The following is an 18,354-nucleotide window of genomic DNA, read 5'->3' as shown; positions in this document are numbered from 1 at the left end:
TTTATGTTCCTACAGCATTTAAGGATTATGGGTTCACCCCGGTTTTTTTCTGTTATATTAAAGTTTCATTGGACTTTAAAAAAAAATTTAACATCATGCGAGTTTCCCATTGGATAAAAGGACAAAAAAAATTATGCCGCATGTTTTTTCTGTTTAAACATTTGATTATTGCTATTAAATAAAAAATTAGTACTTACGGTTGATTCTTGGTAGGTTTCGCGAATAAACTTGTGATAATGGTGTTCGTGTTCATATAGAAACGATTTTTTTTATTACATCGTATACTATAATTCAACAATTATCATGATTAATGCCTTAAATACATTGAAATTCACAATAGACGTTCTATTTTTCTTATTTTTTATTTTCCAAGCTTTATGTTCCTATAGGATTTAAGGATTATGGGTTCACCCCGGTTTTTTTCTGTTATATTAAAGTTTCATTGGACTTTTAAAAAAAATTTAACATCATGCGAGTTTCCCATTGGATAAAAGGACAAAAAAATTATGCCGCATGTTTTTTGTTTAAACATTTGATTATTGTTATTAAATAAAAATTAATACTTACCCGGTTTATTCTTGGCAGGTTTTGCGAATAAACTTGTGATAATGGTGTTCGTATTCAGATAGAAACGATTTTTTTTATTACATCGCATACTATAATTCAACAATTATCATGATTAATGCCTTAAATACATTGAAATTCACAATAAACGTTTTGTTTTTCTTATTTTTTATTTTCCAAGCTTTATGTTCCTACAGCATTTAAGGATTATGGGTTCAACTTGGTTTTTGTCTTTATAATTAAAGTTTCACTGGACTTTTTTTGACAGTCTCTTCAGCATGGACTTGTGCACACTGCGCTTTATAGATAGTAAACATGAGAGTGGCCTAAGACGCCCATTCAATGATATCTCACAATCGTTTACAGAAGTATTTAGCAATAAATAACTATAATAGTTTGAATGAAAGAATTACAAGGTAGAGATTGATAAAATAGGTACATAGACGTTTCTCAATAGGGAACTCGGGTGATTCTTTACCTCGAGATTATTTGCCCGTATTTATCGCCTGAAAACATTCGAAAAATCGCAATTGTTGCTATTTTCAGTGGAGAGAACAATCAAAAATAAATGAAAGGTATATATAGTAGAACTAATAAAAAAACTGAACTTCATGCAAGTTCCCCATTGGAGAAAATGAGAACAAAAAATAATGCGATAATTCTGCCGCTTGTCTTTTTCTCTTCCAATATCTCATTATTGTTTTCATCAATTTTTCTACTCATCTGGATAATTCGCATCGCTACAAGTGACTGAATAAAAACCATTACTGAACAAGGAAAAAAAATTATAATCAATTGCCCTCGGATTTTAATGTCTCAACGACCATGACACGTTGCAGGGTGCAACACATTTTGAATTTATAACTAATGTGCATAATGCCAACATGTTTCACAATTTAGTGTTGCTGAAACACTGAATCATCATCAGAGTCAGTTACGATTAGAACAATTTTAATTATGTAATAGGAGTAACTCTTGCCATCGTCAGAAGAGGTGTGAAATACAATGAAGATTATAAATTTCTTTTTAATTATAGAAACCCGTACTTGGCAATGTAACACACACCACTGGCTCATTTCAACAGCTCCAATGTATTTTTCACTTGAAATCTAAACTTTAAGAGATAAATTTATCGTCGCAATTTCGCCGATTAAAATACACTCTGTGAGTTGCACATTGAAATACCGTTTGAGATAAAACACGAATTGCTTTTTATTTTTTAATAAAAATATAGCTGTTTTATTTCACTCATAGAGGGCTATCAGATCATGAAGAACCTTCAACATCGATTTACGTTGAGCTGAATAAACAATAAACCATCGTTCGTAAAAAATTATAACAATTAGAACATAAAGGGAAGTCTAGTTAAACATTTTCCTAAACTCTGTCAATCGAAATAAAAAAATTTCGCGGATTTCTTATTTTTTTTCTTCAATAGACTAACTGACAATATATCTGTACATACGTCAAAACTGTGACATAACTTATAATCACGTTTAATACAGCGCGTTATCAATTATTATCATTCAATAACTATCGTAATTGTCGAAGAAGTACGGTGAAGCTAGATACAGCACTTTGAGTGGGACATTTTCGCACCAATATCACAACGAAAGAGAAAAAAAAAACACAGAAAAGAAAAAGAGATAAATTTTTGTGACTTTGCAAATGTCCCATTGTCAATAAAAAAAATCTACTATTACCATTTTTATTATTGCATTCAATTTACACTGAAAGTAGTTATGAGTGTGTTCATCCTCATTCTTTTTTTCCCTCTTTCCAGTATTATCTGTATATTAACACCGAGTTGAAATGATTTGCAGTCGGAATAACGATAAAAAAGAAAAAACCCTCCCAACTATTCATTATGCACCTCGTTTGATTACTTAAGTCACCGTATTTTTATTTTTCCTTTTACTCAGACTCAGCCTCTGACCTCTCTTACGAGCTTTTTTGATTGACTTCACGGTAATCTGCAATGACAAACAAAAATTATACAAACCATTAGTGAGATAATAAAAGAGACACTCAAGTATTCAAAATGGGAAATTAAAATCACTAAGTGCCTGACTCAAACCGACTCACGATTATTTTTACCATTATTTTTTGTGATGGAAATTATACATTTGTGGAGAATATTGGACACTGAATTCAATCCGAGGGGAAAAATGACGAAGTTCCGAAATTTATTATTTTGGGGAGTCAATGGGGGTGAGTATTCCCAAACTTAAAATTATGGGGAGTTATAGAGTCATAAAATTACACAGAGTTTTTAATTAATTGAAAATTAGTGAATATATTCGTCTGAATTTTCCGGATTTTTATGAGCTTTCAAGGAATAATTGGATTGAAGCGCAGGTTTCCATTGATTTTTCCATAAACTGTTGAATTTTATAATCCATTAGTGCGATAGTAGAAGAGACAGGAATTTGAAATCGTAAATTGACATTTTATTGTTTGTCATGTAAATTACAAATTTGTGGAGAATATTTCAAATTAATTTCAATTCCAGGGGAAAAACGAGGAAATTTCAGATTTCACTGAAAATTCTATGAAATTCCGAATTTCATTAAAAAAAATTTATTGAGCAGCGCGGGGGGGGGGTATTCCCCAAATTACATGAATCTTCAATCAACACATGAGTATTCAGCATCAAATTACGCAGAGTTATCAATTAATGGAAAATTCGTGAATATATTTTCCTGAATTTTCCAGATTTTTATGAGCTTTCAAGGAATAATTGGATTGAAATTCAATTTGCCATTGATTTTTCCATAAAATTTTATAATCCATCAGCGACATAATAAAAAAGACACTCAAGTAGTTAAAATAACAAATTAAAATCACTAAGTGCCTTCGACAAACCGACTCACGATGATTTTTACCATTATTCTTTGTGATGTAATTACACATTTGTGAAAAATATTTGACACTAATTTAAATTTCAAAGAAAAAATGATGAAATTTTACATTCGACAGAAAATTCAATGAAATTTCGAATTTTTGAGCATTTCCCAACTTATTTAAATTCCCAAGTAATAATTGCATTAAAATTCAAGTTTCCATTGATCTTTCCATAAAATGTTGAATGTTAAAATCCATCTCGAAGCAAATAAAACAGACACCCAAGTATTCAAAATAACAAATTAAACCCACTAAGTGCCTTCCACGAAACCGACTCACGATAATTTTTACCATTACCCCCCACGGCATAAATTACCCAGTAGACAATATTTTCCCGCCGTGAACTATGAAAAATTCCCAGTGTGTTCCGTGTCCCAATGGGCGATGAACAGCGACAGAGAAGAGCTATCCGAGAGATGCGAAAATACCAGAAGGAAGCTGTGGATGAAGACGGAGCGAGGGGCGGTGTGAGGGGGGGGGGTGGCATCAACGAGATTTGAAAGGGAGAAGTGTACCAGGCGCATTCTGTGAATAAAAGAGACCGAGTTGAGAGTATAAAAGGGAAGAGGTGCGGGAAGGGGTAACGTTGTATATATGTATTATCCTTAACCAAAAGCAATGTTACCAACTCGAGAACTGGCGAACTAGCCGACAGTAAAATCCATTTTATGTCTTCTGTCGTAAAGTCAGTCAAATGAAACTGAGGGACGTAGTTTTCATACGTGCAACCGTCGTACGAGCAAGTTCTCTTAGTTACGTTATAGTAAATGTCCTGAATTCCTCGTCGTATATTCATATGACGAAAAAAGACGAGTAAAAATGTGTTTCTTTCTCGCTTCGCGGTACGGGGCTGGCCAAGGCTCGTTAAAGCTCCGGCGGGGGAGGGGGAGAGGGAAAAAATGAGGGGTTCCGCTTGGGGTGACGGAGAGACGGAGGTGAAGGCTATTTTCAATAGTCTAGTGCATTCGGAATATGGTGTGATGAGTTTAAGGTGAGACTGGGAATGAGTTCACGTCAGTCAATTTTATCGAGAAAAAAAAATTAATAAATTGTATCACCATTTGAACCCCTCATCAACATTTTAAAAAAAGTCAAAAGTGTCCGTTTTACCCCAGCCTCCCCTACGGTTATGTGTACGAGAGAACGCATTTTTTCAAAAATCGTTTTCTCGAGAAAATATTCGGAAACTAAAGTTGATATTGCGCCCAAAAAACTCCCTCCCGAGGACTATCCGACCGGGAAACACGCAAATAAGCGCAGGTCGTCACCAATTGCGATCAATGTTCGCAAAATTGATTGCATCCAATGGATGATAAAGAATATCGTGGGAATATTAGGTGAAATGAGGGGTTTTTAACGTGCCCCGGTGTCATGCATTTCCACTGTCGCTCTGGTATTATCAATGCCACGCAATCGAGGGCCTCGACTCCCATGTACTTTTGCCTTCTCATTCACCTCTTTACGACCCGCTCGAGTTTCTTTCATGTTCTCCAACCGTCGTACAAGTTTTTTTTACCCTCCCTTTTATTACGAATATTTCTTTTTCTGCGCCTTTTAAAGAGGTTTTAACTATCGATCGAGGACGCTCTTAAATTCCCGGCATAAATTCAATTTGTCACGGTGGTGTGAGATCTCTTCATTTTATCACCTGGGATCGATCTCCGGAGCTCGATATCGAGCGAGAAATTGTGAAATAGTGTGGATCAAGAGATGTAACAGTTGAAAATATCAAAGTCGAGATCATCTGCTGGATCTTTTGTTCAAAATGTTGTTCAAGGTCTGAATAACTCCGAGTAAAGTTGAATTCTGCAACCTAAGATAGAAAGGAGACGTAATACCGACGAACGCCGAGTGAAGTATCTTGGAGATTCTTCCAAGTCCCGAGTTAACAACGATCAACAGTACCAATATTACTATACTATTAGAGTGACTATATAATAAAGAAATCATTGCAATTCTCGACCGAAAATATGATGAATGTTATAATTATCTGATAAAGCTGACAATGAAAACCTAACGATCTGTATTAATTGAGGTATCAATACAAACTGACTATCCCTCCCCCTTTATTGTTCCCTAGATTATGATAATGTAAAATGAACGGAAGTGATCGCCTCGATTAGTTTATTATTAACAATTCATTCGTTTGTTCATTTATCCATTTTCAATTTATTCGAAAAGAGACGACCAAAAACCGACTAAAACCAGACGTATTACCGACTCACGTAGGGTGAAAGCGTTCAGAATTAAGTCTGCGATCAAAAACCAGTGAACTTGCGGAGTTAGCGTATGACGACAATTTTCGACTCCGGCTCCCTCTTCTCTTTGTACCCCGGAGTGTCTTGCATACACATCTATGTATTAATTTTGCCACAGTACGTAATTACAAAGTCGTAAAACGCCGAAGGAATCGCAGGCCCAGGGGAGGAATGAGGGTGTATATAAAGCAAAAGGCATGCATCGGTTCACAGTTCATATTCCATTCTGCTTCATTCTCCCGTGGCCTTCTTGTGCCATGGAATCGGCCATGGGGTGCCTCATAAAATTATGATTTACAACTCCTCCGCGTCTGCAAAAAACCTCTCACTCTCGAAGCTTCTGCCTCTCTATTCTCATCTCTTTTCTCTTCACCATCATTTTTATCATTTTTTTTCTCTCTCTCTTGTGGATATTTTTTACTGCTATCTGTTGGTTGCCATTCGTTACAGGTATCTCAAGGAGGGGTTCAGGAGTGTCTTCCATATGGTTCAGTCATCCGATTCACGGATGAGGAAGAGCCAACATTCTTCTTCTGGGGTTCGTAAATGTCATCGGGAATCTGAGTGATTTACAGATTTTTTTCAATTTTTCATTTTTTTATTCCGATTCTTTTTACGCTGAATCAGGGAGTTGTTGAACCGAAGGTTTTTGTGGTTTTTTCCATCGTGGGATATGAAGATTTTATGGGAATATTAGATACGTAATTTCTTGTTTTTATAAATGGTGGAAAATTAATTAATTGGGCCGGGGAAAATATTTATATAATGGAAGTTAATTTGAAGTGAACTCGAGACATTCTTTCTCTAAATGTGGAATATTATCAGAGAAAAATTGAAATTTCATCGACAGAGAGAGACATTAAATTCGATTCAAGGGGATAAAAGGAGGAAATTTTCGCCATTTTTCTGAAATTTCGCACTTGGGTGGAGCTTTCAGGGAGAATTGTTTAGAAGGGATAATTAAAAAGCTCATGAAAAATAGAAATTCTGCGTGCGCAACTTGGAATGGCGACAACGTCGAGGTTAGAAATCGTGGACGGGTAAGGGCGGAAAATACGAATGGAGTTGTAACGATACATTTCGCTATGGGAAGAACATAACAGCTGAGTGAATCAGTGCTGCCAACTTGTGCCTCGAGCGGCACGACGTTGTCACTTTTTCTATCCACATTAATTATTTTCCAATTATCCAAAAGACAAGCTAGAAAAATAAAAGAAGGCTTGAAATATGTGGGAAGAAATAGAAAAGTTATTAAAAAAATATTTCGAACACAAAAATGGTCGAAACAGATTGAAAATTTGTAATTGAAATATCGTTTTTTTTTTGTTCAGCGATTGGTTTTCTGCGAGAGACCAATAGATTCCCCTCCGTCTCACCTCCTACATGGCCAACCCCACCATAAATACCTGAAGTAAATTTCCACAAATTTCTAAATATTCCAAAAGTTTTTTCCTTCTCAGTATAAGATGTTTCATTCTCGTCAACTTTCGAACCACGAGTTTCTCGACACAACTGAACCCGTAATTCTCAAAAAACTATTTTTCCTCCCAGTGTACTTCCAATCGCTCGTTTTACATTTGAAGAGTGACACCAACTGTTACTCGCCGATTTATCAGGTAAATCAACGACTCCTCCACGAACATACTAACCGTCCAGCCCCCGTGGATATCGATTCCGGGGGTAGCAAGGCGAGTCGAAAAATTGAATAATTTATTCATGAACAAAGTAGGGCCCGTCAAACTGCTCATGTGTAAATGAAACATAAAAGGTGAAAAAAAAGTGCCCATTAATATCGAAAGAGAAGTTCTTCCAGGAAAGGGGCACGGTGGAGAGTATAGAAGGTAGACTGCAAAATTCTTCCCAGTGTTAACTCCCGACGGATTGACACCCATTGATTTTCCAACGCCAATCATCCAAGAGAGGGTGAAGTCTTTTGATTTTAATAAAAACCCAAAGAACTTGCAAGGAAAAGTAATTTTCAACCTGCATATACCTTTCATAAAATTATTCCTCCATTCACTCTAATCTTAATGACCACACTAGACCTGTGCGCGCGCTTATCTATTCGTTGTAAAAATGAAAAAATCGAATTTATTAAACTTCATATACTCAGATGTTTTATTAGTATTGATAATGACTTAAAGCGAATTAAGAGAATGAGGGGTGAAACATCAATGAATAATTTTTAATCTTCGATTAATTATTATTTTTTACTTTTTAAAGTAATCTGATTAAAATCTGTAATTGTTGAAAAATGAGGGGAGGGTTATGAACTGATTTCCTAGAAAACTGAAAAAATGTCTTGAATTCTTCGGAAAATATCACAGTTTTCCAGATACCCGTAGATCTTCGAAGAATTTTCATGAATTTTGTAGAGTTTAGAATTTATGTATGAACATCTGAGAAGCAAGAATTGATCATTTTCGCGTATGATAAATATGAAAAAATTAAAATTTGTGAAGTGAAGAATAATTTGGGACTTAAAAAAATGTAAAAATACTATCTTTTTTTCATGATCTACAATCACGCGATTTAGATATGTTTTGATATAAAGATAAACTTCACACATGAGAAAATGTGGAATATGACTCAGAAAAAATTTTGGCATTTGAAGAATTTGAAAATCCCGGGCATTATTCAGCGACTACTTCACGCGACTCATTGACCAATCAGAATTGAGGATTAGCGGTCAGGCAGTTTCGAGATATTTCGAGATAAACCAACTTCACGTTTCTTTCATCTTTAGTGAATAGGATTAAATGTTGATTCGATTAATTAAGAGGAATTTAAAGTGCATTTCCGCACACTCATCTTCCTTTTGGCTCACGGGACGCTGGGAGGGAGGAGGGGAGGGGGAAGGGGGGGGGGGGAGGGGAGAGAAAAATTGTTGAGTCGTATTTCATGTGAGTCCAGCTATATTTTCACGCGAATGACTTTAACTGTCGATGAGGATTTCTGCTTGTATTTCTTCTCAAGTTTTACTGTTCGCATTTGTGGTGGAAGTTGGTTCACTCGCGGCAGTAAACGTCAGTTCGTGCTTAAAAGTTCTCTTCTACCTTCGTATCTTCTCTCCTCTCCGCGCCCCCACCCCGCTCCGTCATTCGTTTTTTCATATGATGTTTGGTATGCCTCAACCAGTGGAAACACGAATGGTACAACCCCACCTCTTTCTCGAAAATGTGTCTGCAACGAGGAGTCACAACGTCTGTCTTGCATTTCATTCTATCGCATGTTTATCCTTCCTCACAATTTTACTCATCTGTTTTATAGCGAATCGACCAATCCAAATGGTGTTTTCTTCATTTACCGGTGTTTTCTTGGTGATACTGCTATAAACAAGTGGTTGTAAAATTTTTGCACTAATGGAGATAAGAAGATCCATTGGATTGATTGCAGTTGGTAGTGCATTAACATTGAATTATTCTTGGATTCAATTTAAATATTGCGGAGGAAAATAGTTGTGCGAGAAAAATGTCGGGGAAATTGTGGTGACTTTGTTTTCATTTATTGATGTGATTGACGGAAAGCTACTGAAAAGAATGTTTAGAAATTTGCGGGAATTTTCCTCGTGTGTATTTTAATTTTAGTTTAGGTAATTAAAAGCAGTCAAAAGTGGAGACTGAATGAGGAATGCGGTAACATTTCATATTTTTAACTCCTTCATTTAGGACAAAAGGATGTACCCTGATTTTTATGAATTTTCGCGGAATAATTAGACTGAAATTCAAGTTTCCTTGAAATTCCGTCATTGAAATAGTGTTTGCTTGGTCGTACGGCTGTACACAGGTGGTTGTAAAGTGTTTGCACTAGCGGAGATAACAAGATCTATTGGATTGATTGCAGTCGGGAGTGCATTAGCATTGAATTATTCGATGCAGCAGTGTCGGAACCTTTGATATTTCCCCCCCACTCCATAGCCCCAAAATTTATTGCGGAAGTTCCTTAAATATTGTGGGGGAAAATAGTTGCATGAGAAAGATTCTGAGAAAACTGTTGTGACTTTGGAAGCTATTGAGTGGAATATTTAGAAATTTGTGGCAATTTAGTTAATGTGTTTTTTAATTTAGCCTAGGCAATCAAAAGCAGTCAAAAACACAGACTGAATGAGGAATATTTGATCCTAAGTAGGCTGACGCCCGCCGCATCATTACGAATGCAATAACCCTCCATATTTTTAACCCCGGTCCCCTCGACAAAAAGGAGTGTGTTATTATACAGAGCAGACGCGGCGATTGCTTTTAAAAAGTTACGACAAAGTTTATGGTGGTTTAATTGTAGCCCACGACTGTGGTTAGAAAGTACTAAAAACCTCGTGGGCTCAACCCTCAAGCGGGACAAAATTCAAACTTTAGTTTCATTCTTCATTTTCTTTTTATTTGGCTGGAGGATTCATTTCGTGAATTATTTTGTTGCACATTAGGAGTGACACTCGTGTGCTGCAACTTCCTTTCGACATATTCATTTCAATTATGTTATGATGCTGCATACACGTAGATAGTTATTTTAAACATTAAAAAAACCCACAAGTTTTTGTTTAAAGCAACATTTGTTTTCTTCAGTGAAGATTTATTTATATACGTAACAGTGAAATTGTGTGCACATCATTGTTCTGTTTTGAAATTTCGAATTGTCCTGAAAATCCCATGAAATTCCGAATTTTTCCAAAAGCAGGAAAATGAGAATTTCGTAATTTACTTTGATTTTCAATCAAAAAATGAATATTCAGGATCAACTTGCGCTGAATTTTCCCAACTTCTATAAATTTTCATGGAATAATTGAGCTAAAATTCAGTTTCCATCGATATCTCCATAAAATTTTGATCATCCAGTGACGAAATTTGTTAAAATTTCAATGAAACTAAGCCATTCAAGCCAAAAAATCAGAATACACTATCGCGAAACTTTTTACAAAGCAAGACAGCATAGCCAAATGACGTGAATTCTCGCACATTGAGGACCCTCTCTCCAAAATTCGTAGTGGCCTGTCCCATAAAATCAAATAGTTTACAGCAGCCAAATGATTCGGAGGAGGGGAGATGAAGCACTCGTCTTTCAACCAAAAACTCCAGCAAGAGAAACATGATAAACTGTAAGAATAACAGGAGAATAAGCTGCATGGGAATACGAACAAGGACAGTCGAGTGGAAACGAGGGTTGGAGATTGGGATGAAGGAGGTGGAGTCCAGTTGAGAAGTAAAAAAAGATTATCCGTGCGTATATGTATGCAAGATGGTTGTAAACCGAGGAACCCCGTTTACGACGGTCGTTAAATGCGCTGTAAGCGGCCTGTCTGATTACATTGATGCTGCTTACTGCAAGAACCCAGCCCCTCTGTCCCACTCCAATGGTCTCTCTGGACCCTTGTGTCTGATTCCAACAGCGGAGAATATGCCTTTTTTCCTGAGTGAAGAGGAATGAGTAATGCATGAAGATCTGTATTGTCTTCAGGCTATGAGCATCGAGACTCTCCAATACATCAAAATTGAAACTAGTCAATTTCAATTGATGCTGTGTTCATCTGAGAGGCTCTATGGCAATATTACGTCATAATATGCCAACAATTTCGCTAAAGTCAATTCTGTTACTTTTCAAAACGCATGAAGAAAGGAGCAAAGCATGAAGATTTGTATTGTCTTCAGGCTATGGCCATTTAGACTATTCTGTTCATTACAGTCGACCATTCGGTCAATTTAAATGTATGTTATATTCATCTGAGAGAGTCTGTGACAATATTACGTCATAGTATCCAAGAATTTTGCTAAAATAAATTCTGTTACTTTTCAAAACGCATGAAGAATGGAGTAATGTATGAAGATTTGTATTGTCTCTAGACTATGAGTGTTAAGCCTATTCTGTTCATTAAAGTCAAACATTCAGTCAATTTAAATATATGCTGTATTCATCTGGGAGACTCTATGACAATATTACGTCATAATATGCCAACAATTTGGCTAAAGTCAATTCTGTTACTTTTCAAAACGCATGAAGAAAGGAGCAAAGCATGAAGATTTGTATTGTCTTCAGGCTATGGCCGTTTAGTTATATTCATCTGAGAGAGGCTATGACAATATTACGTCATAGTATCCAAGAATTTTGCTAAAATAAATTCTGTTACTTTTCAAAACGCATGAAGAACGGAGTAATGTATGAAGATTTGTATTGTCTCTAGACTATGAGTGTTAAGCCTATTCTGTTCATTAAAGTCAAACATTCAGTCAATTTAAATATATGCTGTATTCGTCTGGGAGACTCTATGGCAATATTACGTCATAATATCCAAGAATTTTGCTCAAGTCAATTCTATTACTTTTCAAAACGCATGAAGAAAGGAGAAGTATCTAAATATTTGTGTTGTCTAGCGGCTATGAGCATTCAGCCTATTCTGTTCATTAAAGTCAAACATTCGGTCAATTTAAACGTAGGCTATGTTCATCTGGAAGACCCTGTGGCAATATTACGTCATAATATCCAACAATTTTGCTAAATTCAATTCTGTTACTTTTCAAAACACATGAACGAAAGAATAAAGCATGACAATTTGCATTGTCTTCAGGCTATGGCCATTCAGACTATTCTGTTCATTAAAGTCAAACATTCAGTCAATTTAAATGTACGCTGCATTCATCTGAGAGCGTCTATGGCAATATTACGTAATAATATCCAACAATTTCGCTGAAGTCAATTCTGTTATTTCTCAAAATGCATATTATTACCTTTGTGCAAATCCGTTACGGTGGGATTATCATTCCTTCGCTCCAAGGCGCATACTCTCGCTGTGAGGAATGAGTTTTGACGTTGAAAACCTCATAAATTCAGTTCTTTATTGGCCCTGGCATCATTACCGGAAGAGGAGTCTTATGTGCTTGAGGTGGGATTCGACGTTACAGTTATAAAACGTTTTCCATGGTTTTTTTTTCTTCTTGAACCACTTTAGCAAGCGAAATTCTTTCATTGAGGGGTTAATGGATGCATCTGATGGTGGTCTTTGGTCCGGTTTTGTCGATTCAAGTGACATCTCAGGGAGATTGAGATTGGCTGTGTGTGACAGGTCTTGGTGGATTTATTGTCGCCACTGGTGCCAAGTTTTCCCAAGTTGAGGGGTTACTTTGAGAATACAGTCTCATTAGGAGTGAAGCTGTTTGCGAGACATTTTATTTCACAGTGTTGCCGAGTTATTTTTGTACCCCGATACATAACACGTTTTATATGCAAGTATAGTGAGTAATTATTATTTTTGATGTTCATTCATTCGTTGGATTGAATCCAAATGCATTGAGATGAATAGACGATTTTACTGAGTGAATTGCGAGGAAAAATGACCTAATATCACTAAATTTATCGCTTCACAGTGAAATGAGAATTTCTTGGCTCAGTTCAGAAATCTGTAATTTCCTGATTTTTTTCCTCTAAATTGAATTTAATGTCACTCTCGAAAATTATTAGTCAACTGTCCACGAAAATTTAATTTTTTCCCTGACAAGGACAAGTTACGTTCATCCGATTTAAAAAACAATTTCAAAAGCCCTTCCAAAAATAATTACCAGAATACATACCGCACACACCCATAAAACAAGAAGAATCGTGAAGGATAATTTCCAGAAACTTAACCGTTGAATCTATACTCAACTATCCAATAGCACAGAACGCTGAAAGTAAGGGCGTTTTATAGGTTGAAATCTCTTTTATGCCCGACTGGATTCGCGATTACGAGTTCTAGTCAACTGTACTATACCAAAAACCCACTATAGATTTAACTTCCATCCTTTTCACGTTCAGACAAAAGAAGGAAGCCAACTTTTTATGATCTTAAAACGAAAACTAATCCCCACTCTGTTCACGACGGGATTCTCTCGAGCCATCACCTTTTCTCGTCATATAATTTCCCCTCCCCTTCTCCGCCCCCGTCCTCATCACCTCAACTGAAGTTCAAGGAATATGACTCTTAAAAACGTGGATGAAACTCCTCAAACCGTATACTCAACACTTGAATCCGTCGAAGCGTTGATCATTCATTTGGCCATCGTTATTCACAAGAGAAATATTTAAAAAACCCATAAAAAAATGAAATACTAGTAGAGGGTGGTGGGTCACCGAAAAATCCCGCCGAATCGTTTGACTCTCGCCGCCTTAGAGCCCCCCCAAGTCATCACAGCCAATGGAAAAAGGAAAATAATGGAATAAAAACTGTCCCGAGAACATTTATGATGAATTCAACGAATTTCATTCCATTGATCATCACAGCCAGTGGACCTTGCTCAAAATGCTCGTAAAAAATGTTGACCCAAATGGTCAAGCAGGATGGAATTGGATACCTCAGATGATAATAAACTCGCGGCACACAATAATTTACGATATCTGAAAGGGCAAATCAGTAGTCAATAAAAAAAATGTGATTGTGTAACTCACCAGGACTACGTGGTTGGTCCTCCTGGTGGACTCGATGGTACTCTTGTGGCAAGAACATGGGCATTTAATAAATGAGGGATTCCTAGATGTACAGGGGGATGCATAAAACTGCCGATGTGCGGTGGTTGGCCAAAATACGTGGGTGCACCACTGCCAGCTGTTGCTGTGTACCATTCATTGTAGTAACCATCACCAGTATCGGTGATCATCTTTCTGGCCTTCCTCACGGCTATGGCACGTATCTCGTTGTTAGCTGTTGATGAAGATGGGCATTAATTGATTGGGAAACAACAGTACGAGTCGGAGAATCATCTCTTCTGTTAATTATAATGCACAGGGAGTAATGTCCTTGAGAAAGCGATGGGAGTGTTCCACCAGGAGCATTCAAAATGGCTGCTGGTGAGGCGTGGTTGACTGCGTACGGCGCCGTCTCTCTTTTGCAAACCCTTTGCCTTCGGTAATTAATTACCCACATCTATTTACATTTATTCATAATTACTCGACGCATTGGTTCGTTAGTCGAACACCAGTGATTCGTGAAATGAAATGAAAATGAGGGTAATGAAATTCATCGACATTTGGGGCTGTTTGAGAATCCATGAATTCACATTCAGAATGATTTGCCTTTGGGTAATTATGGAGTCTTTCTTAGTCGGCAAAATGTTGGGCTTCTAGCTGTCTTTGATGATAATAAACTAATGAGAACCCGTGGCTTTGACCAATTAACGAGCATGCCAGGCGTAAAGTTTTATGATACAACGTTTATGCCCGTTGCACAATTACATGTGGAATAAATACACTTGAGAGAAATGACTTTTTCTTCGCTTCGGGACTGACCGGGGGATTAATGAAATGTAGATCGGGGAAAATGAATGGGGACGACTTCATTTGCATAAAATTGATTGATATAACTGGCTTTTTCGGGGGGATTTTTTTTTGTTTCAGGGAATTTGGGTTCGATTATTTCTTGGGGAGGTCGTTTTTAGCCATTTTTACAAAAAACAATTTTTTTCAACTTGAAAAATGAAAAAAAAAGAAACATTTTCTACTGGAGCATGTTTTTAGGGACTCCCCCGATCCTACGAAAAATTTCCGAGTAGTAAGGGAGTGAAAACTTTGTTTTTCGCAATGTTCACACACAAAAAGTTCTTGAACATGAAATATCCAAAAATATAAATAAATGCGGGGAAAAATACAGAATCAACGTTCACTAGGCGAAAAAATCCGATTTTGCCGAAAGTCGACTTTCCCCCTGGAAAAACGGAAAATCTGAACCTTTGAAAATTTTAAAAAAAAAACTTTTGCAGTTTTCATTTTTTCCACATACTTTTGAGAGTTCTGAATAGCCCGTCGCTTAAATAGTTGGAATCAACGTTCACCCGGTTAAAAAATTCGATTTTGGCGAAAATCGACTTTCCCCCTGGAAAAACCGAAAATCTGGCCCTTTGGCTGCGGGTGAAAAAAAAATTTTTTTTATTTCTGCATTTCTGGGGCGAGGGGCGCAGTGGCATTAGGCGGGCCAGAAAATACAGAATCGCCGTTTACCCGGCGGAAAAATTCGATTTTGGCGAAAGTCGACTTTCCCCCCGAAAAAAGCCTAAATATGGCCCTTTGGCTGCGGGTGAAAAAAAAAATTTTTTTATTTCTGCATTTCTGGGGCAAGTGAGGGGCGCAGTGGCATTAGGCGGGCCAGAAAATACAGAATCAACCTTCACTCGGCGGAAAAATTCGATTTTGCCGAAAGTCGACTTTCCCCCTGGAAAAATCCAAGATCTGACACTTTGGCTCCGGGTGAAAAAAAAAAATTTATTTCTGCATTTCTGTAGCCTCCGAGGGTTTCATTGCCATCAGAACTCTACTTGTTATACTTTCTCAGTGTGTAGTCTATTCATTTGAAAATAGGAGAAAATGGTTCAATCACCAAAAATGTCTCATGTTGAGCTGTCGTCATAACTGACTGGCGACTGAACAGTTCTTAAATGCATTAAATTCGGCAACTTGTCTCTCAAGACACGGAAATGACGGAAGAGTCTTATCTCAAGACATTCGAAGGCAACGTCTCAAATCAAGTCGTCCTGAAGACACTACTTCCTACAGTGATCGTCAGACTTATCTATTAATTTCAATGGAAACACCACAACTCCGTATTCTCCATAAATCCGAGCTCCCCTCCTCGAGTCGTTATAATTTGTTCTCTCGGTGTACTAATTGCAATGAAGCGAAACAAATACGTTAATATTCCAGCAGCGGAGGGGAGTACGAAGGGTCAGGCAGACAATTGTGCACCTGCGTCTGTGTATTGCAGTGCAATTGTAATCGACAGAAGACTCACGAATTTCAGAGTCGAAGGAGAAACGATAAAATATTTGCAGTCCCTTGTGTTGCTCGGAATTCTGGGAAGTCAATCGCTGCGAAAGTGGACATCTGCGCACCCCCTTATTATAAATTTTCATTGGAATATCGACTGCCCCTTTTTCTGACTGGTTATTAAATCGATTACATCTTCACTGGGGTTTCAGGGTGGTAGCATACCTGCGAGGTGCAGTGCGCGCTGGAGAGAACAATGTTCGAATGCACTTTTCTCTCGGCCGAGTGTTTGGCGGCAGTGATTTCATGGTATGATGGAGTTGAGGACGTTAGATTTTTGTCGAAAATAGTTTCAGACGACAGCTGCCAGTGACCGCGGACTTGTTCACGTTTTGATTGTACTGGCTTCCGGTTTGCACGTGTTATGGGTGGTGGCGTACGGTGCGAGAACAACGATCTTAAGAGGACCTTAAAATAGCGTTTGAGATTACTTCTTGTCTTGTAGGGACAGAAAAATCAGTTCTACACGGAGAGAAATTTTGACGTGGATACGTCTATGGTTTCAATATGGGGGGTCACTTTGGGAAACGGTCCTTATCTACAGCGCCATCTATCAAAATTCTAGGAAATTCTATACATTTTGAGGTAATTCGAGAAGTTTCTTGAAATTTCGACCTCAGTGAAATTGTTTCGCCCTTTAATCCCTCACTGACTGTACTGAAAAATTTGACGATTGTAAAATTGTGAACAATTTCGAAAATGAATACTGACGATAATCCGTACCCAACTGACCAAAAAATTTCCCAAGTTCATCGTCTTCATTTCTTTCGTACTCTGATAGAATGATTCATTTATTCCAAACGAGATTCGTTAACAATAATCTTGTAGTTAGGGTTCATCGTTAGGGTCTAGGGTTCGATTTGTAAAATTGTTTCTGTAGCGTCGACTTCTGCGACTCTTCAAACTGTGTACAAAGTTAATGAGAATAGCCATTTGAAAAACTGAATATTTCATAGACTCAGGAAAAGTTTCCTCGAGCAAGTTTCACTCGTACTTTCTTTGAGTGACAGCTACCTGATTATTTCCCTTCCCCTCGTGACGCCCACCATTTGACAACGACTGTATGATTTGCACTCCTGCAATTTGAAAACGCGTCATATTACATTTTGTTGGAGATATGAAACTCAAAACTTCCAGATTATCCGTAATTTTTTTCTCCAATTCTAAATGACTGTACTTCAACCGCCGATTGAATTCAGCACGATCGCTGCTCCGGTCAGCTAAAAATCTTTTCCAATACTTTTAGCAACATTAATCGTTAGATCACGACAAACTCACCTGAAATGTCCATTAAAATGAATAAAACATATCGTCCCATAAAAATAATTCCAACGAAAAAAATTGCAAATACAACTGTCAATTGAATTTCAATGAATTTCCAATCATGTAGAGAGGTATAAAGTTTACATCGATGACATAATCAGTGAAACACACTTTATAAATAGCAAAAGTAGTTGAAAAAGAAGAAAAAATTGCTGCAATCGCATAATCGCGTCAGTAAATGTGACTAAACCCCCAAAAGCTCTGATTAATGCTCTCAACAGAATAAAATGACTTGTACAATTTGAGTCGAGTAGAACAACGCCGAGGAGACGATCTATTCATTTCACCAGACACGACAGACGTGATCGTCTAGCCTGGCAACATTGTAACAGCCGCAATCTCAAGGAAAAATCAAGTGCACTCACGTACAACGAGAGCCAGTGGATGCATTTGCAGCGGTTAAACGTGTATTGGTGCACGTGCTGTTACCTCTATCCTTATCCGATGACACCGCTAAGTATTAGACGAGACAGTTCTCGCTCTGACCCCCCCCCCCCCCCCCCCCCCCCCCCCCCCCCCCCCCCCCCCCCCC

The 18,354-nt window shown here is 37.5% G+C and overlaps 1 protein-coding gene across 6 annotated transcripts in view; it reads right to left on the bottom strand.

Moving 5' to 3' along the window:
• Positions 1-715: 715 nt before the first annotated feature.
• Positions 716-18,354, bottom strand: part of LOC107036974 (protein doublesex) — a 45,494-nt gene continuing 27,855 nt past the window's right edge. For 5 of the 6 annotated variants that reach the window (XM_015255268.1, XM_015255270.1, XM_015255269.1 and 2 more), the window contains exons 5-6: positions 14,133-14,385; positions 716-2,537 (exon numbers count right to left, since the gene is read on the bottom strand). In XM_015255268.1, the coding sequence (XP_015110754.1) occupies positions 14,138-14,385 (248 nt within the window). In that variant the 3' untranslated portion in view covers positions 716-2,537; positions 14,133-14,137. Of the gene's footprint in view, positions 2,538-14,132; positions 14,386-18,354 lie in introns of those variants that run through there. The other variant, XR_003783024.1, reaches the window with a different exon arrangement.

This window comes from Diachasma alloeum, unplaced genomic scaffold (genome assembly GCF_001412515.2).
Source record: "Diachasma alloeum isolate Michigan unplaced genomic scaffold, Dall2.0 Dall_scaffold_00212, whole genome shotgun sequence".
Classification (NCBI taxonomy): Eukaryota; Metazoa; Arthropoda; class Insecta; order Hymenoptera; family Braconidae; genus Diachasma; species Diachasma alloeum.
The sequence above is the reverse complement of the archived record's forward strand: the minus strand, read 5'-3'. Positions and strand labels throughout refer to the sequence as shown.